Here is a 25,298-nt window from a genome sequence, read left to right as displayed (position 1 = left end):
GCTAGGAACCGTTCGCTAAAAACACTTTTTTTTAATGAGTTTTAAGCATAGGGGGAAAAAATGAACATTTGAAAAATCCGTAATTTAATAAACCACCAAGAAAAGTAACATTGCAACAATGCAGGCTACGAACCGATTGCTGTAAACAGAACTGAAAACAAAAACAAGCCTTCTCTACCTTATGCCTCCCTCCCTCTCTCGCTCACTCTCTCGGGCCTGTGTGTGTGTGCGTGTTTCTCTCTTTCACGAGCCTGGAGCGCCTGTGTGTGTGTCTCTGTAGTAAGCACCTCTCTCTCGTGGCACTCCTGTGTGTGTGCGTCTGTCTCTCTCGTGGCGCTCCTGTGTGTGTGTCTCTGTAGTAAGCACCTCTCTCTCGTGGCACTCCTGTGTGTGTGCGTCTGTCTCTCTCGTGGCGCTCCTGTGTGTGTGTCTCTGTAGTAAGCACCTCTCTCTCGTGGCACTCCTGTGTGTGTGCGTCTGTCTCTCTCATGGCGCTCCTGTGTGTGTGTCTCTGTAGTAAGCACCTCTCTCGTGCTGCCTGTGTGTGTGTGTGTCTTGCTCTCTCGCTCTCTCTCTCTTGCTCGCTGCACAGGAAATGCACAGGGAGAGACTGAACATGTACAAACCGAAAGGGAACCTGGCTTGTTCGTATACCGAGTGTGTGGTCGTGAACAGATGCAAAGGTTTGGTGAACTTTTTGGTCGTAAACCGATTTGTACGTGTACCGAGACGTTCGTGAACCGAGGTTCCACTGTACTTAAATGAATGAGAGATTTCAGTTCTTGACATTTGTGCAAACCCTACTGAAAAAATGTTTTCACTTTGACATTATGGGTTATTGAGTGTTGATTAATAAGCAAAGCAAATTTATCCACTTAAAATATAATCTACATCTTGCCTGAAGAAGCGGCCCAAGTTGCCTCAAAAACTTGCATATTGTAATCTTTTTAGTTAGCCAATAAAAGGTGTCATTTTGCTTGACTTCTCATTTCCTCCATAAAACAATAAAGTGTATAGAAAGTGAAGGGGTCTAAAAATATTTAAAATAGCCATATGCCTTTTGTTTTTGGCGTGTGTACTTTTGCACCAAAGAACTGTTGTAAATGTTCACTCCTTATAAATGTCATCACTACGTAGGTTCTGTAAAGCAGGGAAACATGTAAGGCCACTGTATGTGCAAATGGCGTACCCTCTTTGTGTTCTTATCTAATGTGAAAATGTTAATTAAAAACCCACACACTCTTCATTAGAACCTGAATTCAGCCTGGCTGCACTCTCTAGGGTCTCACACGTCCTGTTTAAAATGAACGTCTGCACTTTGCATTTAAACTTTTTAAACTTATTAACACTTCTTAATTAAAAATTGGTAACTTTTTACCAATTGGAGATTTGAATTTGGGAGCCCATAGGCAAATACATTCAAATTTAGATCAGGCATATACACCCAGTGTGAGTTTGTTATAATAGTGACTAATTTCGGGTGTGTCAATTCTTTTTTTTCCTGCCCATAAGGCATGGAAATGTTTAGACTTGAAAGCACAGAATTTTTAAAAATAAGCCTTTTCACTTTGAATTTATTTGTTTGTGTGCACATTGCTAACAGTGCAGATAAAAATCAGAATGATTACAATTTAGAGCCCTGAGGTGTACTAACATTTAGGATCCTTCTGTACAGTAGGGGGTCAGCAAGTTCACCTTGTTGAGCATTTCAAACTAAAATAATATCCTAAAGTCCAAAATATCAAAAGTAAAAAAAATATTTAACCCAATAAACAAGGAAGGGTTGATAATAAGGAATTGAAATAAACAGGAACAAGACAGAACCAGTATGCCACACTGGGCCTGGCCCACAACACCAGCAGCCAGGGTAGGATGGCTAACCCTCCTTCACGGTATTAAATCTCCACAAGTACGTTGTTCTCCTCCACCTGTCCTGTTTTCTCTTCCTTTCGGATAGCAACTCGTTCTTTGTCCATGTTTTCTTCCCCACTCTGGTTAGCTATTGTCAGGAGTTGTCTGGTTGCCTGTTTTTGGGTTGCCTTTCTTTTGCTGGACTAAACAGGAATTCATCAGTCCTCTGCTGGTCTTCCCTGGAGTGCAGCCTAACAGGTGACTCATGTCTGCCCACACTGGCCCTTCACCTTTGAGTTTGCCTCTTTTCGTGGCCCCTGTGGTTTGCTGTGTAGGCACAAGCCATTACATCCATGACAGTGCAGTATGTGGTATTTCCACGCCATACAGCTCCATATGTCCTGGCCCAAAGACTCTACCATGACCTGGCACTCTCAGTATGAGCCGACACCCAGTATTTTATCATCCTAAATCAGTGTTTCTTACCTGGACATGTTTGTGATGGGTCACCACATGATTGTGTCATTAAATGAATTAAATTCATCCATGCACCAATTCTGTGGCAAGTAATATACTACCCACTATTTAGTGTACTATTTATTGGGGGTAGTATGTGATCTGACACATAGCCCTCATTGATGCGTCAGCAGCTTTATAGGCTTCCTTTTCTATGGCGTGGAAGGAGAACAAGAGAGGTTGGGAGCATGTACTGATACAGCTCATGGCCACAGCCACCACTCAACAAACCACCTCAGGATCCCAAATTAGGACCCAAGTGCAGCTGTGCAATGGGTGACACCTCAGCACCACTTCAACTGGAATAGAACAGTGTGAGGTTTTTAACAGTGGCTGGACTTCCAATCCTGCCAGCAACCCACGAGTTTTCCCTGCAAGTTGGAGGAGCCGCTTGCAAGGCTGGTTGCAGGTTAATGTCATACCCAGTATGGAGCAGTTGCAGGTTAAGGGCCTTGCTCCGAGTGAAATCGGAGTGGAATCTGACATTTACAGGATTTGAACCGGCAACCTTCTGATTGCCAGCGCAGATCCCTAGCCTCAGAGCCATCACTCCCCACATAAAGCATAATAAATATTCCCAATGACACCACCGCCTCCTCATAGCCTGCGAAACAATCCAACTAGGATGACTGACAGCAAAGACACTCATTAAAAATGGGGAGGGGGTGGGAATGAAACTGAGAAGCGATCAAGGTAAAGGGCGCTAGTTTGAAATGCCCAAAATACTGATTTTCGGAATGTGTTATTGAAGGTGAATCAATAGGATTAGAGTATACAGTATATAGTGCCATGAGAGTCTTGTATGTTAAATACAGTTTCATTAGCTGTGGGCGACTAGTCTGTGCCTCATTGCATGTTTGCCATTACCACAAAAACTGAATCCAAATCTGTAACAGATGTACATATTAATATTTCATATTAAGTTGAACCATTTGGCAAGGACGAATTTCTCCCTATAACACTAAAGTGGCTTAAAAGATTTCAGTCTACTGCTAGTGTGAAAAACATATTTGTTGGACCAGTGAGGAGAAAATTGTGTAACATCCTTTGTCCCAACCTGAGAGGGACACATTTCTCAGGTGGCCAAGGACTATCAGAAAGGGCAGGACCCCCCAGAAGTCAGTCATAAAAGCAGATCCTGAGAGTATAGAGGAAGAAGAGTGCAAGTAAAGCACTTAAGGGAAGCACTTATAGAAGACATCTCCTCTGCTGCTAAAGCCCATTGACCTGGGTGTATGGCCAGCCAGCAAGCCTAGGGTAGTGTGAGAGAATCATTTTAGCATTGATCTTAAAGAAATAGCATAAAAGGTTGATAAATGTCAGAAACCTGTTCAGGCACATCAGGAAATCAGATAAAGGCCAAGTGAACAACAAAGACAAAGACGTAATACACAAAATGTACTAAAAGATGACTGAGAGATCATCAGATGTCCTGTAAGCAAGAATGGACAGTAGTCACATACTCTACCCAGAAATTTCAAAGATAATACACAGGAAGAATAAGAATATAAAAAAATAGATTTTTATTTTATATATGTCATTTGGGTGTAAACCAACAAACCAAGCAGATGTGTGCATTGATTGACTCTGTATGTAAATTCAACAGTGTATCAAATGAACCTCTACCCTCTGTTTCTTTGCTCATTCTAACCATGTTGTATCAGACTGCTGTGATGAGTGCTCCCTCTTCAGCGTGGTACTGCCAGAGTAGTAAATGACGCTGATGGACAAGCTCTTCTCCTGCCGGATCACTGACTTCTCCTGGTAGAGGATAAGTTTCTTTCTTTATTTAATATGTTGATTTTGACCGCAGTAGGATTCTTCCTCATGGAGCTGATGAAAGTGTGGCAGATGGCGTGGCCACTGGTCCCAGGTGAGCAGTGTCAGGCTGAGCCAGTGGTGTGTCGTGTTATGTCACTTTATTGTCACATCACGTAACACAAATGTACACGTGAGTGAGAAATATGTGTGCAGGGTCCCTAGCAGTAATAAAGCTTACACATAATAAATACATTTACTGTAAATATCAATTTGCTAATCATAGACTGTTCAAAAATTAACACAATACATAAGTAAACTCAGACATACAGAAAATAGTGTGTGTCAAGTGTAGATATATATGTGTAGACTCATGTGTAGGCATCCAGGAACATGTGGATCTGCAGCGCATCGTAACAGTCTTGCAGAGCGGCCAAAAAAGAAAACAAAGCCATTTGGTTTGGCCACAAAGGTACCAACAGTCCTGTTAAAGAGCAAACTCTTGCCAGTTTTTTCATTTGTTACAAAATCAAGACAGGCTGTAGACTGGAGCCCTCAGCATTCAGCGCAATGTCTGATGGCTTTAGCTTTAAAGAATAAGTTTGGTGTTTTTAAGTTAAATGTTATTTCTTCACAAACTTGCTATACATGCATTTGCCACAAAAAAAGTGTTCTAAAGTTTAGGCGTTTTCTATAAAATTTAAAAAAATATGTTGCCTGACCTGGTGTTTTATAATGTAGGAATTGGGGCTTGGAGTACCACCAAAAAATAAAAGCTTAAAATCTTACCGAATACACTAATTTTTCAAGTCAACAAAGTTATTGAGCATTGATCCGCATCTTGAGACTGCACACACATTTAAATTAAAATAGCTTATACATGACATTTTCAAACAAAATAATATAATATATATATATATATAATATATATAATATATATATACTAGACAAAGAGCCCGTTTCGACAACGTAAGATGAAACGAGCACAAGTTTGTGTCAGCAGTGTATGAAGACAGACGTGAGTGAGTGAGGAGGTAGGTGAATACTGTATTAAGATTATAATATATATATATATATATTGTAGCAGATATAGCGCTTGTCCACCTCTCGAACCCTCAGGTACCACTCTTGAGACCAGGTGAAAGTACAATAAAATTTTATTTCTCTATTGTACAGTGCACAAAGCACTCCACACACCACACTCATATATTCAATAAACTCTTCAATAAACATAATCCTCCACTCCCAGACACTTCGCCCTCCTACCTCCCAGCTCAGCTCAGTGTTCTGGGCTTTCCTTAGTCCTTTTATAGCTCCTGACCCGGAAGTGGTTCCAAGCACAACCCACAAGTCCATTTCCTTCCGGGTCAGGGCAAACAGTCCACTTCTTCATCCCGGGAGCACGTCGCTTCCTCCAGTCACGTGACTGACACGCACTCCCGGGTTATAGGGCATGTAAGAGCCCACTAGCCCCCCTACAGCGACTCCTGGCGGCCCCCAAGGTATCCAGCAGGGCTGTGTCACAGCACTACAAAGTCCATGAGGCCCTGCTGGAACTCGGGGCACGAATATGCTGTCCAGAGGGCTCCTCCTAGCGGCCTGGGGGTGGCGACCGGAGTCCATAGCTGGTCGTCCATCACAGTCCCTCCCCCTTAGCGACGACCAGTGGGGCGGAGCGTTGATTCCCGCGAGGGACGTCCTCCTCCAGGAGGACGCGAGATCCGGGCCGTGGTTCTGCTGTCTAGATCCCCCAGCGAACCTTGGGGGAACGGTGTATCTGCAATTCCACCGCTCCCCTGTCCTCCGGGGACAACTATGCCACACGTGGCCCGGTTGCCGGCAGTTGTAGCACCGCCGACGTCCTCCTGTTGGCTTCTCTTCCCGAGACCGGAAACACCTCGGGAATTCCGTCAGCTCCACACTGTCCTCTGCCAAGGAGGGTTTAACGGCCGCTTTGCTGCTCTCCGCCCTTGTCTTCAGTCTGTCAGGAGACCCTCGTTTTAATTCGGGGACCTCCTGCTTTCTCTGGGGCTTGTGCACAGCGTGAGGCTCTCTATGGCAAAGAGAGAGCCTCTTTGCTGTTTGCACACCCGTTGTCCTATGTAAACTCGGAGGCGGCGTCATTAGTACCGTATCGCTCCGGGTAACGGCACTATTCAGCTGCACCGGAGTGATCGGTACTTCCCCCGCCCCTTCAGTAACGAGCAACAACCCCCTCTTCACGCGGGTCGGGCTCTTACGGTCCGCGTTATCCCAGAGCGGCGTCTGATACCGCCGCCCCGGTTCTATCGGATCGCTGCCCAACCACTCCGTCATCGTACCACATTCCAATGTCAGGATCACAGTGCTTTGGCAGCCGCTACTTATTAAACGCGGTGCCGATTCACACTGCGTCCCCTTATGATATACGGCGCAGATTTCACTCACCTGCACCGCCGAATCAATTGAGGCCGGGGCTTCACGGCCTAATCGCCGCAGGTATTCATGCAGTCTCCTCAGCGGCGCTTCGACCGTGGCTCCCAGCTCCTCCAACCGTCTCCTCAGGTCCTCGATCCCCTGAAAGAAACCCATTACGGGGTCGAGCACCTCTTCGAGATCCCGTACAGACATATAGTTCATTAATTCGGCTGGAGGCAAGGTAGCTTCCGCATTCCCCTTACCTTCCAGCCGGGAGCCAATGGACACGTCCGCGTCTGGCACGTGTTCTGCTGATGAGTGCAAGGGCTCCTGGGACATGGAGTCCTTAGAGGAACGGGTAGCCTCCCGCGGCTGGCTGCGGTCTGCCTTTTTAGCTTTGTCTGCAGACCCTACAGTCACTTCCCGCCCCTCTTTACCTTGGTTAAATGCTGGTGCTGCTTCGATCGCCACCCCCTTCCCTTTCAGGGAGCTCTGAACCGTCGGAGGAAAACTGACCTCACCGAAGGACCGCTGTTGACCTTCTCTATCCCAGCCTCCATCGCGCGAGGTCACGTGGTCGTTGTCCTCGAATGGGCTGGTAGATTGACGACTCCTAGCCTGGCCTGCCTTCTGTGTACCGCGGCCATCTTGGGGAGGTATGTGGCAGGCATCTGACGCACCGTCCGCTCTCTGGAGGTAAGTTTCTGCAAAATAGGATGAAAAACTGCCCGAAACTTCGGGTTTTTTCCCAGCACATACCTCCAGATTTGTCAGTGGTGTCCCCACTTTATTCAGGGTTTTCGGCGCGGCCCCTGGTTGGCAGCGTTCCTGCTGTTGCGCCCTTCGGGCTTCTTCAGCCTTTACCAGCTCCCTGTCGCCGGCACACCCAGTCAGGCGAGTCCAGGCCAACTCATCGTTGGTCATGTTCTTTACCCAGTCAGTGTTGTCCTTCTTTTTCCCCGACTTCTTCCCCATCTCGACCAGGTACGAGGCGAGATTCATCAGCGTCACAGCCTTCTCTGTAGTGGGGGGTGTTTGCACCTCCGCGGTTTCAAGAGGGACCTTCTCAGGGTTCTCTGCTACTACAAAATTTATTTTTCTTGCAGATCCTCTGCCAACAGACGGCCAGAGAATCCTGCCGACTACGCCAGTGTAGCAGATATAGCGCTTGTCCACCTCTCGAAACCTCAGGTACCACTCTTGAGACCAGGTGAAAGTACAATAATATTTTATTTCTCTATTGTACAGTGCACAAAGCACTCCACACACCACACTCATATATTCAATAAACTCTTCAATAAACACAATCCTCCACTCCCAGACACTTCGCCCTCCTACCTCCCAGCTCAGCTCAGTGTTCTGGGCTTTCCTTAGTCCTTTTATAGCTCCTGACCCGGAAGTGGTTCCAAGCACAACCCACAAGTCCATTTCCTTCCGGGTCAGGGCAAACAGTCCACTTCTTCATCCCGGGAGCACGTCGCTTCCTCCAGTCACGTGACTGACACGCACTCCCGGGTTATAGGGCATGTAAGAGCCCACTAGCCCCCCTACAGCGACTCCTGGCGGCCCCCAAGGTATCTAGCAGGGCTGTGTCACAACACTACAAAGTCCATGAGGCCCTGCTGGAACTCGGGGCACGAATATGCTGTCCGGAGGGCTCCTCCTAGCAGCCTGGGGGTGGCGACCGGAGTCCATAGCCGGTCGTCCATCACAATATATACATATATATATAATATTATGAAATTCACTCATATTAGAAGAAGACCAGCTTGTCGCACTCCCTCCGCGCTTGTCTTTTCCCATAATAACCTTTCACCCTGAGGGGTGTGGTTTCCTCTCGAAAGACAAAATCACAGTAAACTTTTCATGCCACGTGCTTGATGTCATGTTCATTTATTTCTTTATTTATGTGAGAACTCCACCTATAGCGTCACAACTGTCACACAAGCAAATAGAAAACGCATTCTTACCTCAGAAAAAATAGCATCAGGAATAAAGGCGATAAAATTATAATTTCCAGATCACTTTTGTTGACATTTTGATTATCCTGTGGCAGTTTTGTTTTTTGAATGGGTAAAGCTTTATTGCAAAATGTGAATGGGTTAAACTGCCCATTGGGGCCATATGCATGTACAGGTGCATCTCAATAAATTAGAATATCATTCCACTCAGCTAATTAACCCAAAACACCTGCAAAGGGGTCCTCAGCCTTTAAATGGTCTCTCAGTCTGGTTCAGTAGGCCACACAATCAGACTGCTGACTTGACAATTGTCCAGAAGACAGGAAGCCACAAAAGGTCATTGCTAAAGAAGCTGGCTGTTCACAGAGTGCTGTATCCAAGCATATTAATGGAAAGTTGAGTGGAAAGAAAAAATGAGGCAAAAAAAGGTGCACAAGCAACGGAGATAACCGTAGACTGCGGCTGGAATCAGTGACTAAAGAGCCACCACACACAGATGTATCCGGGACGTGGGCTACAACTGTCGCATTTATTGTGTCAAGCCACTCCTGAACCAGAGACAACGTCAGAAGCGTCTAACCTGGGTTAAGGAGAAAACGGACTGGACTGTTGCTCAGTGGTCCCAAGTCCTCTTTTCAAATGACAGTAAATTTTGCATTTCATTTGGAAATCAAGGTTCCAGAGTCTGGAGGAAGAGTGGAGAGGCAAAGAATCCAAGTTGCTTGAGGTCCAGTGTGAAGTTTCCATAGTCAGTGATGATTTGGGGAGCCATGTCATCTACTGGTGTTGGTCCACTGTGTTTTATCAAGTCCAGCACAGCCATCTACCAGGAGATGTTAGAGCACTTCATGCTTTCCCTCTGCTGACAAGCCTTATGGAGATGCTAATTTCATTTTCCAGCAGGTATTGGCCCCTGCCCATGCTGCCAAAAGTACCAATAATGACCATGGTATCACTGTGCTTGATTGGCCAGCAAACTCGCCTGACCTAAACCCCATAGAGAATCTATGAGGCATTGTCAAGATATATGTGTTTCACTTTCTGCATTGAATTACTGAAATAAGTTAACTTTTCGATGATATTCTAATTTATTGAGATGCACCTGTATAGTCTGAGTGGCCACGTTTGTCAGTTACACCGAACGTGTCTGAACAGTTTGAGCACATTCTGTATATGACTGGTGTTTCTGTCGTGTCCTCGATTTCTAAAAATCACACAGTGTATTCCTGGCCTTAGTGGAGCACTTTGGTTCAGTATCGGCTTACTTAGTTTTAGAGGTGCGTATGGAAAGTTCTAGACCAGGGGTGGGCAGATTCAGTCCTGGAGGGCCGCAGTGGTTGCAGGTTTTTGTTCCAACCCAGTTGCTTAATTAGAAACCAATCCTTGTCAATTATTTAATTTCATGGCTTGCTAGTGCTGTAACGCTGCCATGTCAGGTCATTCTCATATCCTAGATTTATTTTCCTTTCTAAGGATATCATCCAAATGATTTGAAGTCTAAAACAGATGAGTAATTCTCAGTGCTTCACTTTTTTCTCTTCACTTTCCTTCCAAGTATTTAATTAAACCAAATAGTGCATGATAAATACACGCAGGTGTAAATGAAAACAAGGTAAATGGAGAAATGCTGGTCTCTTTTGTCATTTGCATGGTATTGCTAATTAGGAGCAATTAAAAACCAAGAATACAGCTGTTTAAGACTAAAATAAGCAATAAGGGTTCAAAATCTTAACGAGAGAGACAATTAAAGTGAAGCTGAAGTGTTACTTGAGCAATAAGGGCTTCTTATTAAGCAATTGGGTTGGAGCAAAAACCTGCAGCCACTGCGGCCCTCCAGGACTGAATCTGCCCACCCCTGTTCTAGACATTAGTCAGTTTACCTGTCCAGTTGTTCTCATCCTTTGTGCCTTATCATGTGTTTAAACCAAATGCAGCGGCAGTTTGCCTTTTGAACCAGAGGTCAGTGGGCTTGGGATGCGTGTGAGCAGATGTGTTCATGTGGTGACCCATCCAGGACGTGTTTCTGCTTGATGCGCCCTGTAATGGAGAAAGTGAGGCTGGAAAATGGATTGCTGAATTATATCTAGTTTGTACTGTTGTAATATTCATTAATTATTACATTATACAGTAATGATAATAATGATTTTAGTAATGACTGCTAATTACTACATCAATGCAATTAAGAGAAATTTCACCGAGTATATAAATTTTATTGGCCTTTTTTCTGTATTAAATTGTAATTATAAACTCATAAGCAGCTCAGTTTTGATAAGTAATCATTAAAATCCTATTTCTAAACCATATGGCCATAAGAGCAGATGACACAAGAGGTGCCGATACTGTATGGTATTTATTATGGAACAATGGAAAATAATGCAAGACTTACTGTTTTCAATTTTATAACATTTTTTTGTATTAATAATTCAAATGTATGAAGCAGCACAGACTTTATTTTTAATACTTATAAACATCCATCCATCCATCCATAACCTGTCTTCATTGAGGGGAGAAAAGCAAAAGCAAGGATCTATGAAATAAACATGAATTAGGCATTATATAAGGTGTAAATTAGTAATGAATTTACAGAAAAGAATGCAGTATTATTTAAAAATCATCAACAATAATAAAACACTGATTAGAAAGCAATAAAGCCTAACACCGTTGCTGTTTGATAAATATTAATGTATCTCACCTCACTCATATTGCTTGATTTACAAACAGAAAATTGCTGCTTGAAACCCGATTGATGCCAAAAAGTTTATTCTATTTTATTTTAACTATAAGCTCACCAGAAGCGGAGAAGACAAAATGCTTTTTTTTTCTTGTTATCTTCATGCTTCTCCCACCCTTAAAGTTATGTGCTCGAGCAGAGTTTATTCTGAACGGAGCTGCAGGAGACTTGAAGGTTAAGGTGAGAGCAGCCAAGTGACCTTCATTATGGTAATGACATTTAAGGGATCAGTGCATAAGCCATGTTTGGGGTGTTTTAACAGGCATTTCTGAAACAGGATGAGAAAATACAGTAATAATAACAGTAATAGCCAAGGAAGAATTATGCACAACAAAAGAAATGTTGACTCAGCTTCCATATTTATTTGAGGAGATGGCAGGTCGAAGGAAGCCACTGATGCCTGAAGACACTGGAAGTGTCCACATTTCTCATCTGGTAAACATCTCATTTAAGACCTGCTCTACTTATTCTGTCTTTCTTTACTTTTATTTCCAGAAGATGACTGTGGTAGCAGATTGCTTGCCGAAGTAGAAGCTGGTGAAGATGCGGGACTGGGGACGTGCATGTCTGCTGAAAAGAATAGCCGTACAGGTCTGGCTGCCTTAAGTGAAAATGTAACATGTGAGTAGACGGACCTGCCCAGCTATCTCACTGGGCTTTTCAGCTCTTTGGTTAACAGAGTATATTATGGCGTCACACTTTGTAGGTAGTCTGAATTGCACTTACTGCATAAACACCCGCAGCACCTATCAGGGAAGGGTGGGGATAAACAGAAAGAACCACAGCATTTTCTGGCCTTTCTATGAGGACATCTCAACCATCAGGTGGATCCATGCAACCCATTAGATGTCTGCTAACTCCCAACACTCAAGCAAAACGAAAGTGAAAATGCCAGGATATGGGTGGTAGGATGACAGAGTGTGCACAGCGTGGTCCATACTGGATAAGGCTTTGGTCCTCAAACTCTGAGGTTGTGGGTTCAACTGGAAAGAAAATGTAACCAGTTGTATCTCAAATGTCTTAAGTCATCTTGGATAAATGTGTCAACCAAATAATAAGTAATACATAATAAACAGCATAGCATTTGGAGCACCATCATAGTATTTGCGAGACTGTGTGTTATAATCCCATCTTGAGAAGATGGCTTGTAAGCCCCAAACCCAAATACAATGAGACTAAAACTAATAGGCTGTGTGTAATGCAATGCAATGGGGTTAGGCCTACAATGTCGGTCATAACATAGACACATCTGAGCAGTCTAATTCATAAGACCGTTATACTGTAATAATAATTGGCCAGATGCTGAGACGTAATTCCTAAAGTGGAAGGAAAATTCAAGCATCTTACCCTTTGTATGCGTGAGTTACACTTATTCAAATAGAAGACAAGGGTAGAAAGACAGAAGGTCCTGCAAACACTCCTTCACTATTGGGGTTGTATAAGGAGGATAGAGGATGTCCAGTGAGCTCCATCTCATCATCCAGATAGGCACTCGAGGGGGCCTGCCATCCTCTAAATCAATGTTTAGTTTGCTGGTTGGTCCTTCAGCACTGAAAAGGGACACATGGAAAAATCTGTTTCTGGGGATTTTAGTTAAAATGAAGCCATTGCAGCTTCCTAAGTGAAACTTTATTTTTAATTTCAGCACCTCTATGCACATTACTAAATACTACTGAATAGTCACTACCAAAACTGGGCATTATAAAATCAGTCAGCTTCTTTATTTAAGCCAATGTCACATTACGTGACTTATAGTCGTAGGCATGTCAGACTTGACATTTGTAGCTATTGATGATCTTGTTGCCATACTAAGTCAGTTTAAATGACTGAAAATTACCAAGTATGTCAAATTAATGCAACTTTCCAGCACAGATTGTGCTGCCTGACGGAGCTGTTGCTGTACAAAGTGTTAACAGGTATGGTAAGTACTGCCAAAATCTCAGCTCTTTTTTTTTGCTTTATTCATTTTGTCATGACATGTAAAACACAAGATATCAGACAGATGAACTTCTCTTCTGTTTGTGAGGTCCCAGACACCAGAGTTAGTTATTTCTTATCGCTGCATTCTATGTGTTGTACTTCCAGAAGAGCATTCATTGGCTGTCATCTCTCATGAACACACAGTCTGCCCCAACGACAAAAGACAAATTCAAACTTTGTCTAATCCAACATGGCATTTCATGAACTGATATTTGCTTATTCTATCAAAAATCCCTGCTTAAAACATAACATGGTTGCGTCATTCATTTCCTCCAATATTTACCTTCCTTGATTGATTCATTGATACTGGAAACAATCTATTTATAAATGTTAATATAACATAAATGTGTTACATTACAAGAGAAGGTGAGAGCAGAGGATGCCATCATCTATATGCTACACCGATCCCTCTCTCACTTGGACAGAGGCAGTGGTGCTGTAAGAATTATGTTTCTAGACTTCTCTAGCGCCTTCAACACAATCCAACCTCTGCTCCTTAGGGACAAGCTGACAGAGATGGGATTAGATTCATACCTAGTGGCATGGATCGTGGACTATCTTAAAGACAGACCTCAGTATGTGCATCTTGGGAACTGCATGTCTGACATTGTGGTCAGCAACACAGGAGCGCCACAAGGGACTGTACTTTCTCCGGTCCTGTTCAGCCTATATACATCGGACTTCCAATACAACTCGGAGTCCTGCCATGTGCCAAAGTTCGCTGATGACACTGCTATCGTGGGCTGCATCAGGAATGGACTGGAGGAGGAGTATAGGGACCTAATCAATGACTTTGTTAAATGGTGCGACTCAAACCACCTACAACTGAACACCAGCAAAACCAAGGAGCTGGTGGAGGATTTTAGGAGGCCCAGACCCCTCATAGACCCCGTGATCATAAAAGGTGACTGTGTGCAGATGGTGCAGACCTATAAATATCTGGGAGTGCAGATGGATGATAAATTAGACTGGACTGCCAATACTGATGCGCTGTGCAAGAAAGGACAGAGCCGACTATACTTCCTTAGAAGGCTCGTGTCCTTCAACATCTGCAATAAGATGCTGCAGATGTTCTATCAGACAGTTGTGGCAAGTGCCCTCTTCTATGCGGTGGTGTGCTGGGGAGGCAGCATTAAGAGGAAAGACGCCTCACGCCTGGACAAACTGGTGAGGAAGTCAGGCTCTATTGTTGGCATGGAGCTGGACAGTTTAACATCTGTGGCAGAGCGAAGGGCGCTCAGCAGGCTCCTGTCAATTATGGAGAATCCACTGCATCCACTAAACAGTATCATCTCCAGACAGAAGAGCAGCTTCAGTGACAGACTGCTGTCACTGTCCTGCTCCACTGACAGATTGAGGAGATCGTTCCTCCCCCAAACTATGCGACTCTTCAATTCCACCCGGGGGGGTAAACGTTAACATTTAACATTATACAAAGTTATTGTCTGTTTTTACCTGCATTATTATCATTCTTTAATTTAATATTATTTATTGTATCATTATGCTGCTGCTGGAGAATGTGAATTTCCCATTGGGATTAATAAAGTATCTATCTATCTATCTATCTATCTATCTATCTATCTATCTATCTATCTATCTATCTATCTATCTATCTATCTATCTATCTATCTATCTATCTATCTATCTATCTATCTATCTATCTATCTATCTATCTATCTATCTATCTATCTACATGTGGAATATCAACAGTTCTTGTAATAGGGAAGCTCAGTTTACTTACCAAACAAACAACACGTAAAGCACTTTGACCCTAAATTGATGGATACACATTGAGAAGTTACTACAAAAGATGGTTCAAAAAGCACGAAAAGTGCAGTTTTTATTATTGCTTGTTAGTTTTTAAATATGGAGCCAGAGTAGGTGTTCACTGGATGAATGAGAACGTACTCAATACTTAACTACACTGAGGTTGGGAATTAGGGGCTGGTGTAGTTAGTGCAGCTATTTTTTACGGTGCAAGTTCAGTAACTCAAATGTCCCATTGAACGACTTCTTCTTGATGGGGATGTCAATCAACTGCAGTTACTGATCTTGTTGCCTGAGGATGTCAGAGTACATGACTGGGATTCACAGGGTGTGTCAAATTAGTTGATATTCCGGCACAGTTTCACATTTCGAAGTGTCACAAGTTTGCCTCTTTTCCTGACAGCCAGTAATGTTCTGCCTATCAGTGTTGGTGCAGAATGAATACTTTCCAGGTACGGCAGGTTCCGCAATAATCTTTGCAAACCCCCTAAACCCGTTCTGTTGTGTTACTAAAACACGAGACATCAAACAGATGAGCCAGGTCCAAACATAAGACAAAATCAAAGCTGTTTGATTTTTTGAGGTGAGTTGCAGACTTGTTGAACTGAGTTGATGGATGTGTCTCTTTGCTCATGGTGCCTGTTTTGGTACTCTGTGAAGCTCTTACATATATTCATGCTACGTCTTGCCTCTTTCAGCGGTCTTCGACATTTTATTAGTTATTTTAGAATTATGAGAGCTGAATTTTGTTAGCCATTTTTGTTTTTCTCAACTTTTGTTGCCTACTTGTGTTTCATATCTCTTACATTTATTGAGACGTGGTGAGCTGAGGCTCGCATGTGGGTGAAGCTTCTCTGTGGACAATGTGAGTGTAGTGGAAGGATTTATGGCTGCGGACAACCCACTGTTATTGACTTGAGCCAGGGGATGGAAGAGTCTTCATTTTCAGCCTCAATAAAAAATAAATTCCAATATAATATACTGTTTTTGTTTCTATTGAAACTGAAAGTGGAACATCACTTCTAATAGTGTTTTGATTTTAAAATAAATCTGAAGCACACACTTGAATGACAATTTAGCAATGAATTTTACATTTTTAGGGAAACTAAGTACATTCACACTTTAAGGAATCACTCGTTAGAAATATTCAGTGACAGAGGAATCCATTTTTTCAGGCCAGTTGTTTTTTTTTAAGTCTTTAACCTTCACCTTAAAATTTAAACAATAAAGGGCTGTTTCCTGGTACAACTAAGAACTTCATTACTCTCCCAAATGTTGCTCTCACAAACCATAAGATTTAAAACAAATGGCACCTTGACATCATGTTTAGTGTTGTGTGTGTCAGTTTGTGCAAATTAAACTGGCTAAACTTTTGAGCTCTTTTTAAACTCCTAGCACATTAGTGTATTTGTTAATGGCTACTTTCTAGCTGATCCATCCTTCTCAAACACTGGGCTCTGAATATGAAGACTGAGCCATTTTTTGTGCAGCGTCTTAAACTGGGCCTACTGACTTACGTTATTAGGGTATACTTTACAAAATTTTAAAAGCTAATTAACCAAATGGAATAGAGCCGATTCCTCCAGGCCACTGGTATTTCCAGTCTATTTTTTAAGCAGAACTCTGCTCAGGCAGAACAATCCCTATTTTTGGATAGAATAAAAATTGCAATGTTCTATATTTAAAAGTATAATTAAATTAAATGGACACAGGGCTGTTACTAATCTTTACAGTCTGATCATATTTCATTGCTTTGCTTGTGTAGGCTGTCAAATTTTTGAGCTGACACTTTAAAAATTTGGTAAATAAGAACAATTATGAAATATTAACAAAAGGCACTTGGTGTCACATCCATGCATGGGTATGGTGAAGTCGTCCATAAGTGTGGTTTTAAGGGCATGGTCCATGACTAGAAGATCTGACAGGCTTGAAACACACACACACATGTGGACTAGGTATTTTTAAGTGAGCATCTGCAACTACCATTAATTAATTTGTAACAAGGCCCAGCCTTTATGAAGGTCAGAATGGCACTGGAATGTTAGCTTGGAATTGGACAACATGTTCTTATGCTTCATGTCAGTCCTACACTGGCAATGACATACCATACTACACCATTTTCTAAGCCAGCGTAATCCTAAACAGGGTCACGGGGGCCCGGGAGCCTTTCTCAGCAAGCATAGATTGCAAGGTGGGATCAGTCCCCAGACAGGCCACCAGTCCGTCGCAAGGAGAAAACAAAAGGTGAAGTGAACTATATGTAAATAGAGCAAAAATGATTCACCTTTCAAATGCTCTTTCCCTGTTAGCAATAAACACATATTAACTACTATATACAGTGGAGCCTCAGTTCACGAACGTCTCGGTACACGTACAAATCGGTTTACGACCAAAAAGTTCGCCAAACTTTTGCATCTGTTCACGACCACACACTCGGTATACGAACAAGCCAGGTTCCCTTTCGGTTTGTACATGTTCAGTCTCTCCCTGTGCATTTCCTGTGCAGCGAGCAAGAGAGAGCGAGAGTGAGAGAGACACACACACACACACACACGAGTGAGAGAGAGAGACACACACACACACACAGGCGTGAGAGAGAGAGAGAGACACACACACACACACATACACACGCACACACACACACAGGCGTGAGAGAGAGAGAGAGTGAGAGACACACACACACGTACGTGAGAGAGACACGCACACACGCACACACATGCACGCGAGAGAGAGAGACACACACACAGGCGTGAAAGAGAGACACACACACACACACACAGACAGGTGCGAGAGAGAGAGACACACACACACACGCATGCGAGAGAGAGAGAGAGACACACACACACACACACACAGGCGCGAGAGAGAGACTCACACACACACACAGGCGTGAGAGAGAGAGAGAGAGAGACACACACAGGCTCGCACGATAGAGAGAGAGAGACACACACACAGGCACACGAGAGAGAGACACACACACATAAGCACGTGCGATAGAGAGAGACACACACACACAGGCGCGCAATAGAGAGACACATACACACACAGGCGCGTGAAAGAGAGAGACACACACACAGACAGGTGTGCGATAGAGAGAGACACACACACACACAGGCGCGTGAAAGAGAGAGACACACACACACAGGCGTGACAGAGAGACACACACACACAATGCGCGAGACACACACACACGAGAGAGAGAGAGACACACACACGAGAAAGAGACACACACACACACACACGTGAGAGAGAGAGAGAGAGAGAGAGAGACACACACACACACACACGCCCGCGAGAGAGACACGCGCACGCGAGAGAGAGAGACACACACACACACAGGCGCGAGAGAGAGAGACACACACACGCGCGCACACACACACACACACACACACACACACACACATGAGAGAGAGACACACACAGGCACACGAGAGAGAGACACACACACACATAAGCGTGTGAGACACACACACACATACGCACACAGGCGAGCGAGAGAGACACACACACACACGAGAGAGAGATACACACAGGCTCGCGCAATAGAGAGAGAGAGAGACACACACACAGGTACACGAGAGAGAGACACACACACATAAGCGCGTGAGACACACACACACACACGAGAGAGAGAGAGAGACACACACACACACACGAGAGACACACACACACACAGGCGAGCGAGCGAGAGAGAGGGCAACACATAAGGTAGAGAAGGCAGTTAAAGAATGCACTGGGCTTGATTTTGTTTTCACTTCTGTTTACAGCGATCGGTTCGTAGCGTGCATTGTTGCAATGTTACTTTTCTTGGTGGTTTATTAAATTATGGATTTTTTCAAATGTTCATTTTTTTCCCTGTGCTTAAAACTCATTAAAAAAAGTGTTTTTAGCCAGTGGTTGGTAGCGCTATAGCGTGAACTATTGCAGTGTTACTTTTCTCTGTTGTTCAAGGTTTTCTCAGTGTTATTCAATGTTTTTACATTAGTTTACTATTACGCTGTGCATTCTATGGTTTAATTAACTATATCTGTGCTTAAAAACTTAGAAAAAAAATATATTTACATACAGTTCGTATGGTATGGAACGGATTAATTGTATTTACATACAATCCTATGGGGGGAAATTACTTCGTTTCACGACCAAATCGGGTTACGACCAGAGTTTTGGAATAAATTATGGTCGTGAACCGAGGTTCCACTGTATATATATTATTTGCAATATACGCAAGTGAATAGTACAAAACACACACACAGTATGGTTTGAAATTGTCCCTGATTAGAATAGTCACTGAAAATGAACGAGATGTGTGGTAGTCATTCTGATCAAGAACTGTAAATGAAAGTGCAAGGATCTGAAGACAGCGCCATCCCCGTTGATACCACTGTCTTGTAGATGCTAAGGATGTGTATACTGAAGTTTCCTCAGCCGACCACATTTCTATCCTTGGTTTCGTCAAGTGCAGTAAATACCCTGTGTGCAGCCACAGGAGATACACAAACCAGTGTGTTTCTTCATGCCGGTCCCAAGCCCGGATAAATGGGGAGGGTTACGTCAGGAAGGGCATCCAGTGTAAAATTTTGCCATATTAATATGAGGACAAGATGATCCGCTGTGGCGACCCCTAATGGGAGCAGCCGAAAGAAGAAGTTGTTGTTGTCCACCCACTTCATTGCCAGCCCCCCATTCATATTCATTTGACCAGGAAACAAATGCAGCATGAAACTGCAAGTTCCACCCCAGAGGGTAAGTGCTGTCCATCAGTGCCTATCCATCTCCATGCTCTTTAACGGGGTAATCCTTTCCACATATTTTACCACATATAAAAGAATTTAAAGAGTAGAATTCAACAGATAAGGCTCTGTGTAGGCCAGCTGTAAATTTAATGTTTAAAAATAGCAACCCAGCTTAGCAAATGAAGAGCATTTCATGGCATAATGTTGGAATTTTTCTTCATGTATATAAGCAATTCGCCTTTGTATTTGTTAACAAAATTCATTTTGAGCTCAGTATTCAAGGAGATTAAGACTTCATTATTTGGACTTGAAGGCAGACACTCCTGTGGCTCGAAGCAGCTTTACTCAGAACTTATTGAAAATGTCCAGTTCTGAACTTTGAATATACAGGTTCAATAATGGATCCATGGATGGCCTTGTATTTAAAGAATATTCAGGCGACATGGAGACATGTATGGTGTTATCCACACTTTCGTGGTCACATGAAGTCAGGAAATGTCTCACTTTTTTTCTTATTCATTCTCTGTCTTTCTAGGAACTCGCTAAGCAAAATTAATACATATAAAACATATTTTAATGATGTATATTTATCAGCTTGTCCCAGTACAAATATGTGTAGATTTATAGAAAGATTTTGTGTATGAGTGAGAGATGCATCATCATGTCGTGTGGCTGCCATTTTTTCTTTACTTGTTTATAAATATGCTGCTATGAACATAATAGAAATTCAAAACTAGTCATATGAACAGCTGACCTTTCTGATCCATTAAAATCTACATATAATTTAATTTTGTAAACATTGTAAATCACACTGCAGATTCGGGGTGATATTGTTCAGGTTCACAAAACAGGCCTTCTGTGTCCTTTGGCAGTCAAAGTCAAGTAAAGCCCAGGTGATGCCAGTGCTTCTCATTTCTCCGCACACCAGTGGGCTCACCCCGACTCATTCCCTGCCCAACACTTATAGTATCTTGTAGTTTGAGAGTTTAAATTTTCTGCAAGGCATAGTCTGGGTGTCTGCCCCAATCCATCAGTGAAAGAATACATGAAGTTGGAATTTGTGTATTCTCACAGCACCCAGTACTACACCCTCCCCATGCCCTGAAATTGTCTTTATTATGAGAAGCCAATCTATGAATGCTCTGTGTGTGTTACAAGGTCTTATATGAATAAATCAGTCAGTATTTATTTATATAGAGCCTTTCCACACCATGCAACAGTGCATTAAAAGTACTGAGTACAGTTGTTCACATATAAAGGATGGTGCATGAAGAAACAGACATGGGCATGGTGAGGGGGTAAGGCTAGCAGGAAGCCCCCACACACTTTGTGCTTTATTTACTTAGTTCCATTATGTGTGTGTGTGTGTGTGTGCTGAAGAGAAGACAGTGGAACAGCAGGTTTGGATTGTGGAGCCGGATGTTCTTAATGGCTCCTTTAAGTTAATATGTGAGGGGTTCTTGGAGTAATGTCCTGTAATGTCGCGTGCTCCTGTGAAATGCACAGTTACTGCAGCTGGTGAAACTTGGCTTACTAATGCACACCAAAACCAAGAAATCCTTTCTTTATACACCTCAAAGGTTGTCACCGACATTGGGCATCATATGAAAGGAAGTCCTTATAAGATGACATGATGATTAACACAACAGACGGACTGAGGTCTGCTTCTGTGGACCTATTTGCATTGCTGCTGGTGGAGATCATTTTCAACAAAACCTTTAAAAGGTCCAGTAGCTTTCTTCAGTAACTTGCCTTAATAATAATAAAAGTGCAGTATAACATTTGTTATTCTTTTCATAATAAGGCCCTTAATGATATTGACACTAAAGCTGGGCTACAGTTGCATGTGCCACTCTGTACATTTATAATTGGCACTCCAGTGGTACTGCAGGTACCGAATGTCAGCCTTTTAGTTGAAAGTCCAACCTTTAGGCCAGACTGTCTATTGCGGGACTATGGGAGCAACATTTTACAGTAAAATTTCAGATCAGTTGGAGAGAATTTTGTCTTTTTCCAAATTGGCTGTTGCACCACGGAACCATTTTGTTTTACCAAATGTCAAGTTCTGGTTAAGGTTATGTTGCATTAGACAACTGTTTCAGTTATTTTCTGCCATAGCCTTCATTGACATAATCTATGCGAGTCGGAGGCAGACAGTGCCGTAATCCTGTGTAATGTGACATGCCCAGTGACTCACTCCAACGAGTCTGCGACTCTCACTACTAATGTCAAACAGGTTGGATTTTGACTTTAGTCGTAGGAGTGCGCTCTGTGTACACGAGAGCTGACAACCAATGAATGCTCATGCAGAAGTACAATGCATAGAATGCAGCAATGAGGAATAACAAACGTAGGTGTTTTGGACCTCGCAAACTGAAGAGGTCATCTTTCTGATGTCTCGTGTTTTACATAATAAAACAGAAAGGATAAAAGAGAAAAATGGCCAAAACTACAGCCATACCTGTTAACCCTTCATACTGCAGCGACTTAGTCAAGCAGCATGTTATTATCTGTCATAGAAAGGGTCGAGTTCACCTGTGCTGGAAAGTTGGCATATAGCCGCTAAATTAGAAATGCCCAGCGATATTCAGTCATTTGAACTGATGTGGTCCACCGATGAAATCAGCAACTGCGGTCAGAAAATCTGACATACCAAACAACTAGACGTCACGTAATGCAACATCGGCATCAGGTGAGTTAAAATATATGTAAGACAATGAAGATTAAGGGAGGCATGGTGGCACAGTGCTAGCATTGCTGCCTTGCAGTAAGGAGATGAGCGTTTGCATCCCGGGTCCTCCTTTCCTGTGTTTTCTCCATGGTTTCCTCTCACTGTCCAAAGGCATTCAGGTTAGGTGAGTTTGCAACGCTTAACTGGGCCTTGTGTATGCTTGGGTATGGGTGGGTGTGTGTTCATCCTGCAATGAACTGGCACCTTGTTTCCCGCCTTGCTCCCTAAGGTAGCTGGGTTAGGATCCAGCACCCCCCACGACCCTTGTCTTGATGAAGCAGGCTAGATAATGACATGACGTGAAGATTAGTCCATTGTTTGTTGTTTCCAAGTCCACAAGCACACTCCCCTCATCACGTCCATATGTTTGTCTTTCTATAATCCTGCTCCATTTAACCCTAACCTGTATTATTATATGTGCTAATCCTGTATTTGGTAATTAGTATTGGCCATACATTTATTTTACTTGAGAATATGTTCACAGCCCTCTGTGCCTACACTCAGTGAAGAGCGTTACACAAAACATAAGCTGTTAAGAAGGTGTGGTGAACCATCAGGACCTGAAGGGCTCGACTGGGTAACTGGGTCTTGATGCAGGGTCCTGACCGATATGTCCTCTCACTGCCATGTGTGGTTTTTACACTTGCTGTGGCATATTAGATCATTCATTTTGCATTTAAGAGGGCTTTGACATGCTGGAATCTCCACAGGTATGAGGCGCACTTTCTTTCTGTAGCTGCTTTTCTGCCTTAGACAAACTACCTTAATTTAGACACCAAGCGTATTTCTTCTCCTTCAGCTCTGATTCATTTGTGAAGTTTCAAAGGGCGGGAGACAATAACTCTTTCACTGCAACTGGAAGGAAAGGCAACGGTGCGTTTATCTTTCTAATGTGCCTAACGAGCAATTTTCAACAATGAGAATTCAAATCGCTTGCGTTCCACCATTACCCTCACTTCACGGTCACGTCTTTGTCATTATTTTAAAAAGCTTTGCAAAGATTAAAAAATGTCACTGCAGTCACTATTTAACGGCACTACTTAACATTTTCATCTGGCTCTCCTAAAGAAATATAAGAGCATTAAACAATTAAATATTCAGCATTGCTACCAATTTGAAGGGCCACCGGATTCCACAGCTGTGCGACACTTGTGGAAATGTCAGCTTCAGCCCAAGTCATGCTTTAAGGCTCCATCTTGCTTGTGCTTTATCTTTTATAGTGTGCTCATTTTCTTCTTTAAATTAAATGAACAAGCATTTAAAAACAATAAAACATTACTAAAATGTAATTAGTTATCAATTGTCTCACCTTTTGTCCCCTTTGAAATTCCAAGTCCTACTTCTGAACATACCGAGGTTTTGCTTTTTATACAAATCCCATATGACAGAAAGGACAGTTAAATCGACATTTTACTTACAGAGAACATGGACCTCGAGCGCCAGCAAGCACTCCTGATTTCAGCACACTGGGTTCCATTTCTTGTCCGTCACTGTCTGTGTGAAGTTTGCATGTTTCCCCTGTGTATGCTCGTGTTTTTCACTAACATCCCAATCATATTGATTTTAAACTTGGCCACTGAGAGTGAGTCTGCCGTGTAGTTGACGGCTGCGCTGGTGAGCATTAGCCCTGTGCTCAGTGATGCCATCCATCACCCTGAGTTGGTAAAGCAGGAACTGCGGATTGATATATCAGGGAAGAGTTCCATTCCAAACCTCCTTATATGCACCATATAGTCAAGTCTTCACAATGTTAAAAGTGTAATCTTTATCAGGCGACATGCACAAGGTAGTGGAAATCTGGCTACCCATCATCCACCTATTTTATGAACCTGCTAATATAATCTTTTTTTCTCTTGGCATTAGACTGTGGCATCAGGGTACTCCATACACTCATTGGCCACTTTATTAGGTACACCTTCCTAGTACTGGGTTGGACCCCCTTTTGCCTTCACAACTGCCGTAATTCTATGTGGCACAGATTCAGCAAGGTGCAGGAAACATTCCTCAGGGGTCCTGCTCCATATTGACATGATAGGATCACGCATTTGCTGCAGATTTGTCAGCTGCACGTCCATCATGTGAATCTTCCATTCCATCACATCCCAAAGGTGTTCTGAGATCTGGTGACTGAGGAGGCCATTTGAGTACAGTAAACTCACTGTGATTTTCAAGAAAACAGTTTGAGATGATTTGAGCTTTGTGACATGACGTGTTGTCCTGCTGGAAGTTGGCATCAGGAGATGGAAGGGATGGAACATGGTCAGCAACAATACTCAGGTAGGCTGTGGCATTAACGCAATGCTCAGTTGGTACTAAGGGGCCCAAAGTGTGCCAAGAATATATCCCCCACACTATTACACCACCACCACCAAGCCTGAACTGTTGATGCCAAATACTAATTCTATTATCCAAATGTCACAGCAGAAATTGAGACTCATCAGACCAGGCTACGTTTTTCCAATCTTCCACTGCCCAATGTTAGTGAGTCTGTGCCTCAGCTGCCTGTTCCTGTCTGACAGAAGTCTCACCCGGTGTGGTCTCCTGCTGCTGTATCCCATCTGCTTCAAGCTTCAACATGTTGTACATTCGGAGATGCTTTTCTGCATACCTCAGCTGTCACAAATGGTTATTTGAGATACTTTTGTCTTTCTATCAGCTCAAACCAGTCTGGCCATTTTCCTCTGACCTCTGGCATCAACAAGGCATCTACACCTAGAGAACTGCCACTCGCTGGATATTTTCCCTTTTTCGGACCATTCTCTGTAAACACTTAGTGTTGGTTGTGCGTGAAAATCCCAGTAGATCAGCAGTTTCTGAAATACTCAGACCTGCCCGTCTGGCACCAACAACCATGCCACATTCAAAGTCACTTA

The 25,298-nt window shown here is 43.1% G+C and overlaps 1 protein-coding gene across 3 annotated transcripts in view; it reads left to right on the top strand.

Annotated features, from left to right (window-relative positions):
* Positions 1-25,298, top strand: part of mdfi (MyoD family inhibitor) — a 117,235-nt gene that overhangs the window by 49,450 nt on the left and 42,487 nt on the right. Inside the window, exon 3 of one of the 3 annotated variants that reach the window (XM_028796678.2) lies at positions 11,713-11,835. The exons of 1 other annotated variant lie outside the window; for it this stretch is intronic. In XM_028796678.2, the coding sequence (XP_028652511.1) occupies positions 11,713-11,835 (123 nt within the window). Of the gene's footprint in view, positions 1-11,709; positions 11,836-25,298 lie in introns of all 3 variants that reach the window. One more of the 3 variants, XM_028796677.2, reaches the window with a different exon arrangement.

The sequence above is a fragment of the Erpetoichthys calabaricus genome, chromosome 3 (assembly GCF_900747795.2).
Source record: "Erpetoichthys calabaricus chromosome 3, fErpCal1.3, whole genome shotgun sequence".
Taxonomy (NCBI): domain Eukaryota; kingdom Metazoa; phylum Chordata; class Cladistia; order Polypteriformes; family Polypteridae; genus Erpetoichthys; species Erpetoichthys calabaricus.
This window is presented reverse-complemented; position numbering and strand designations above follow the sequence as displayed.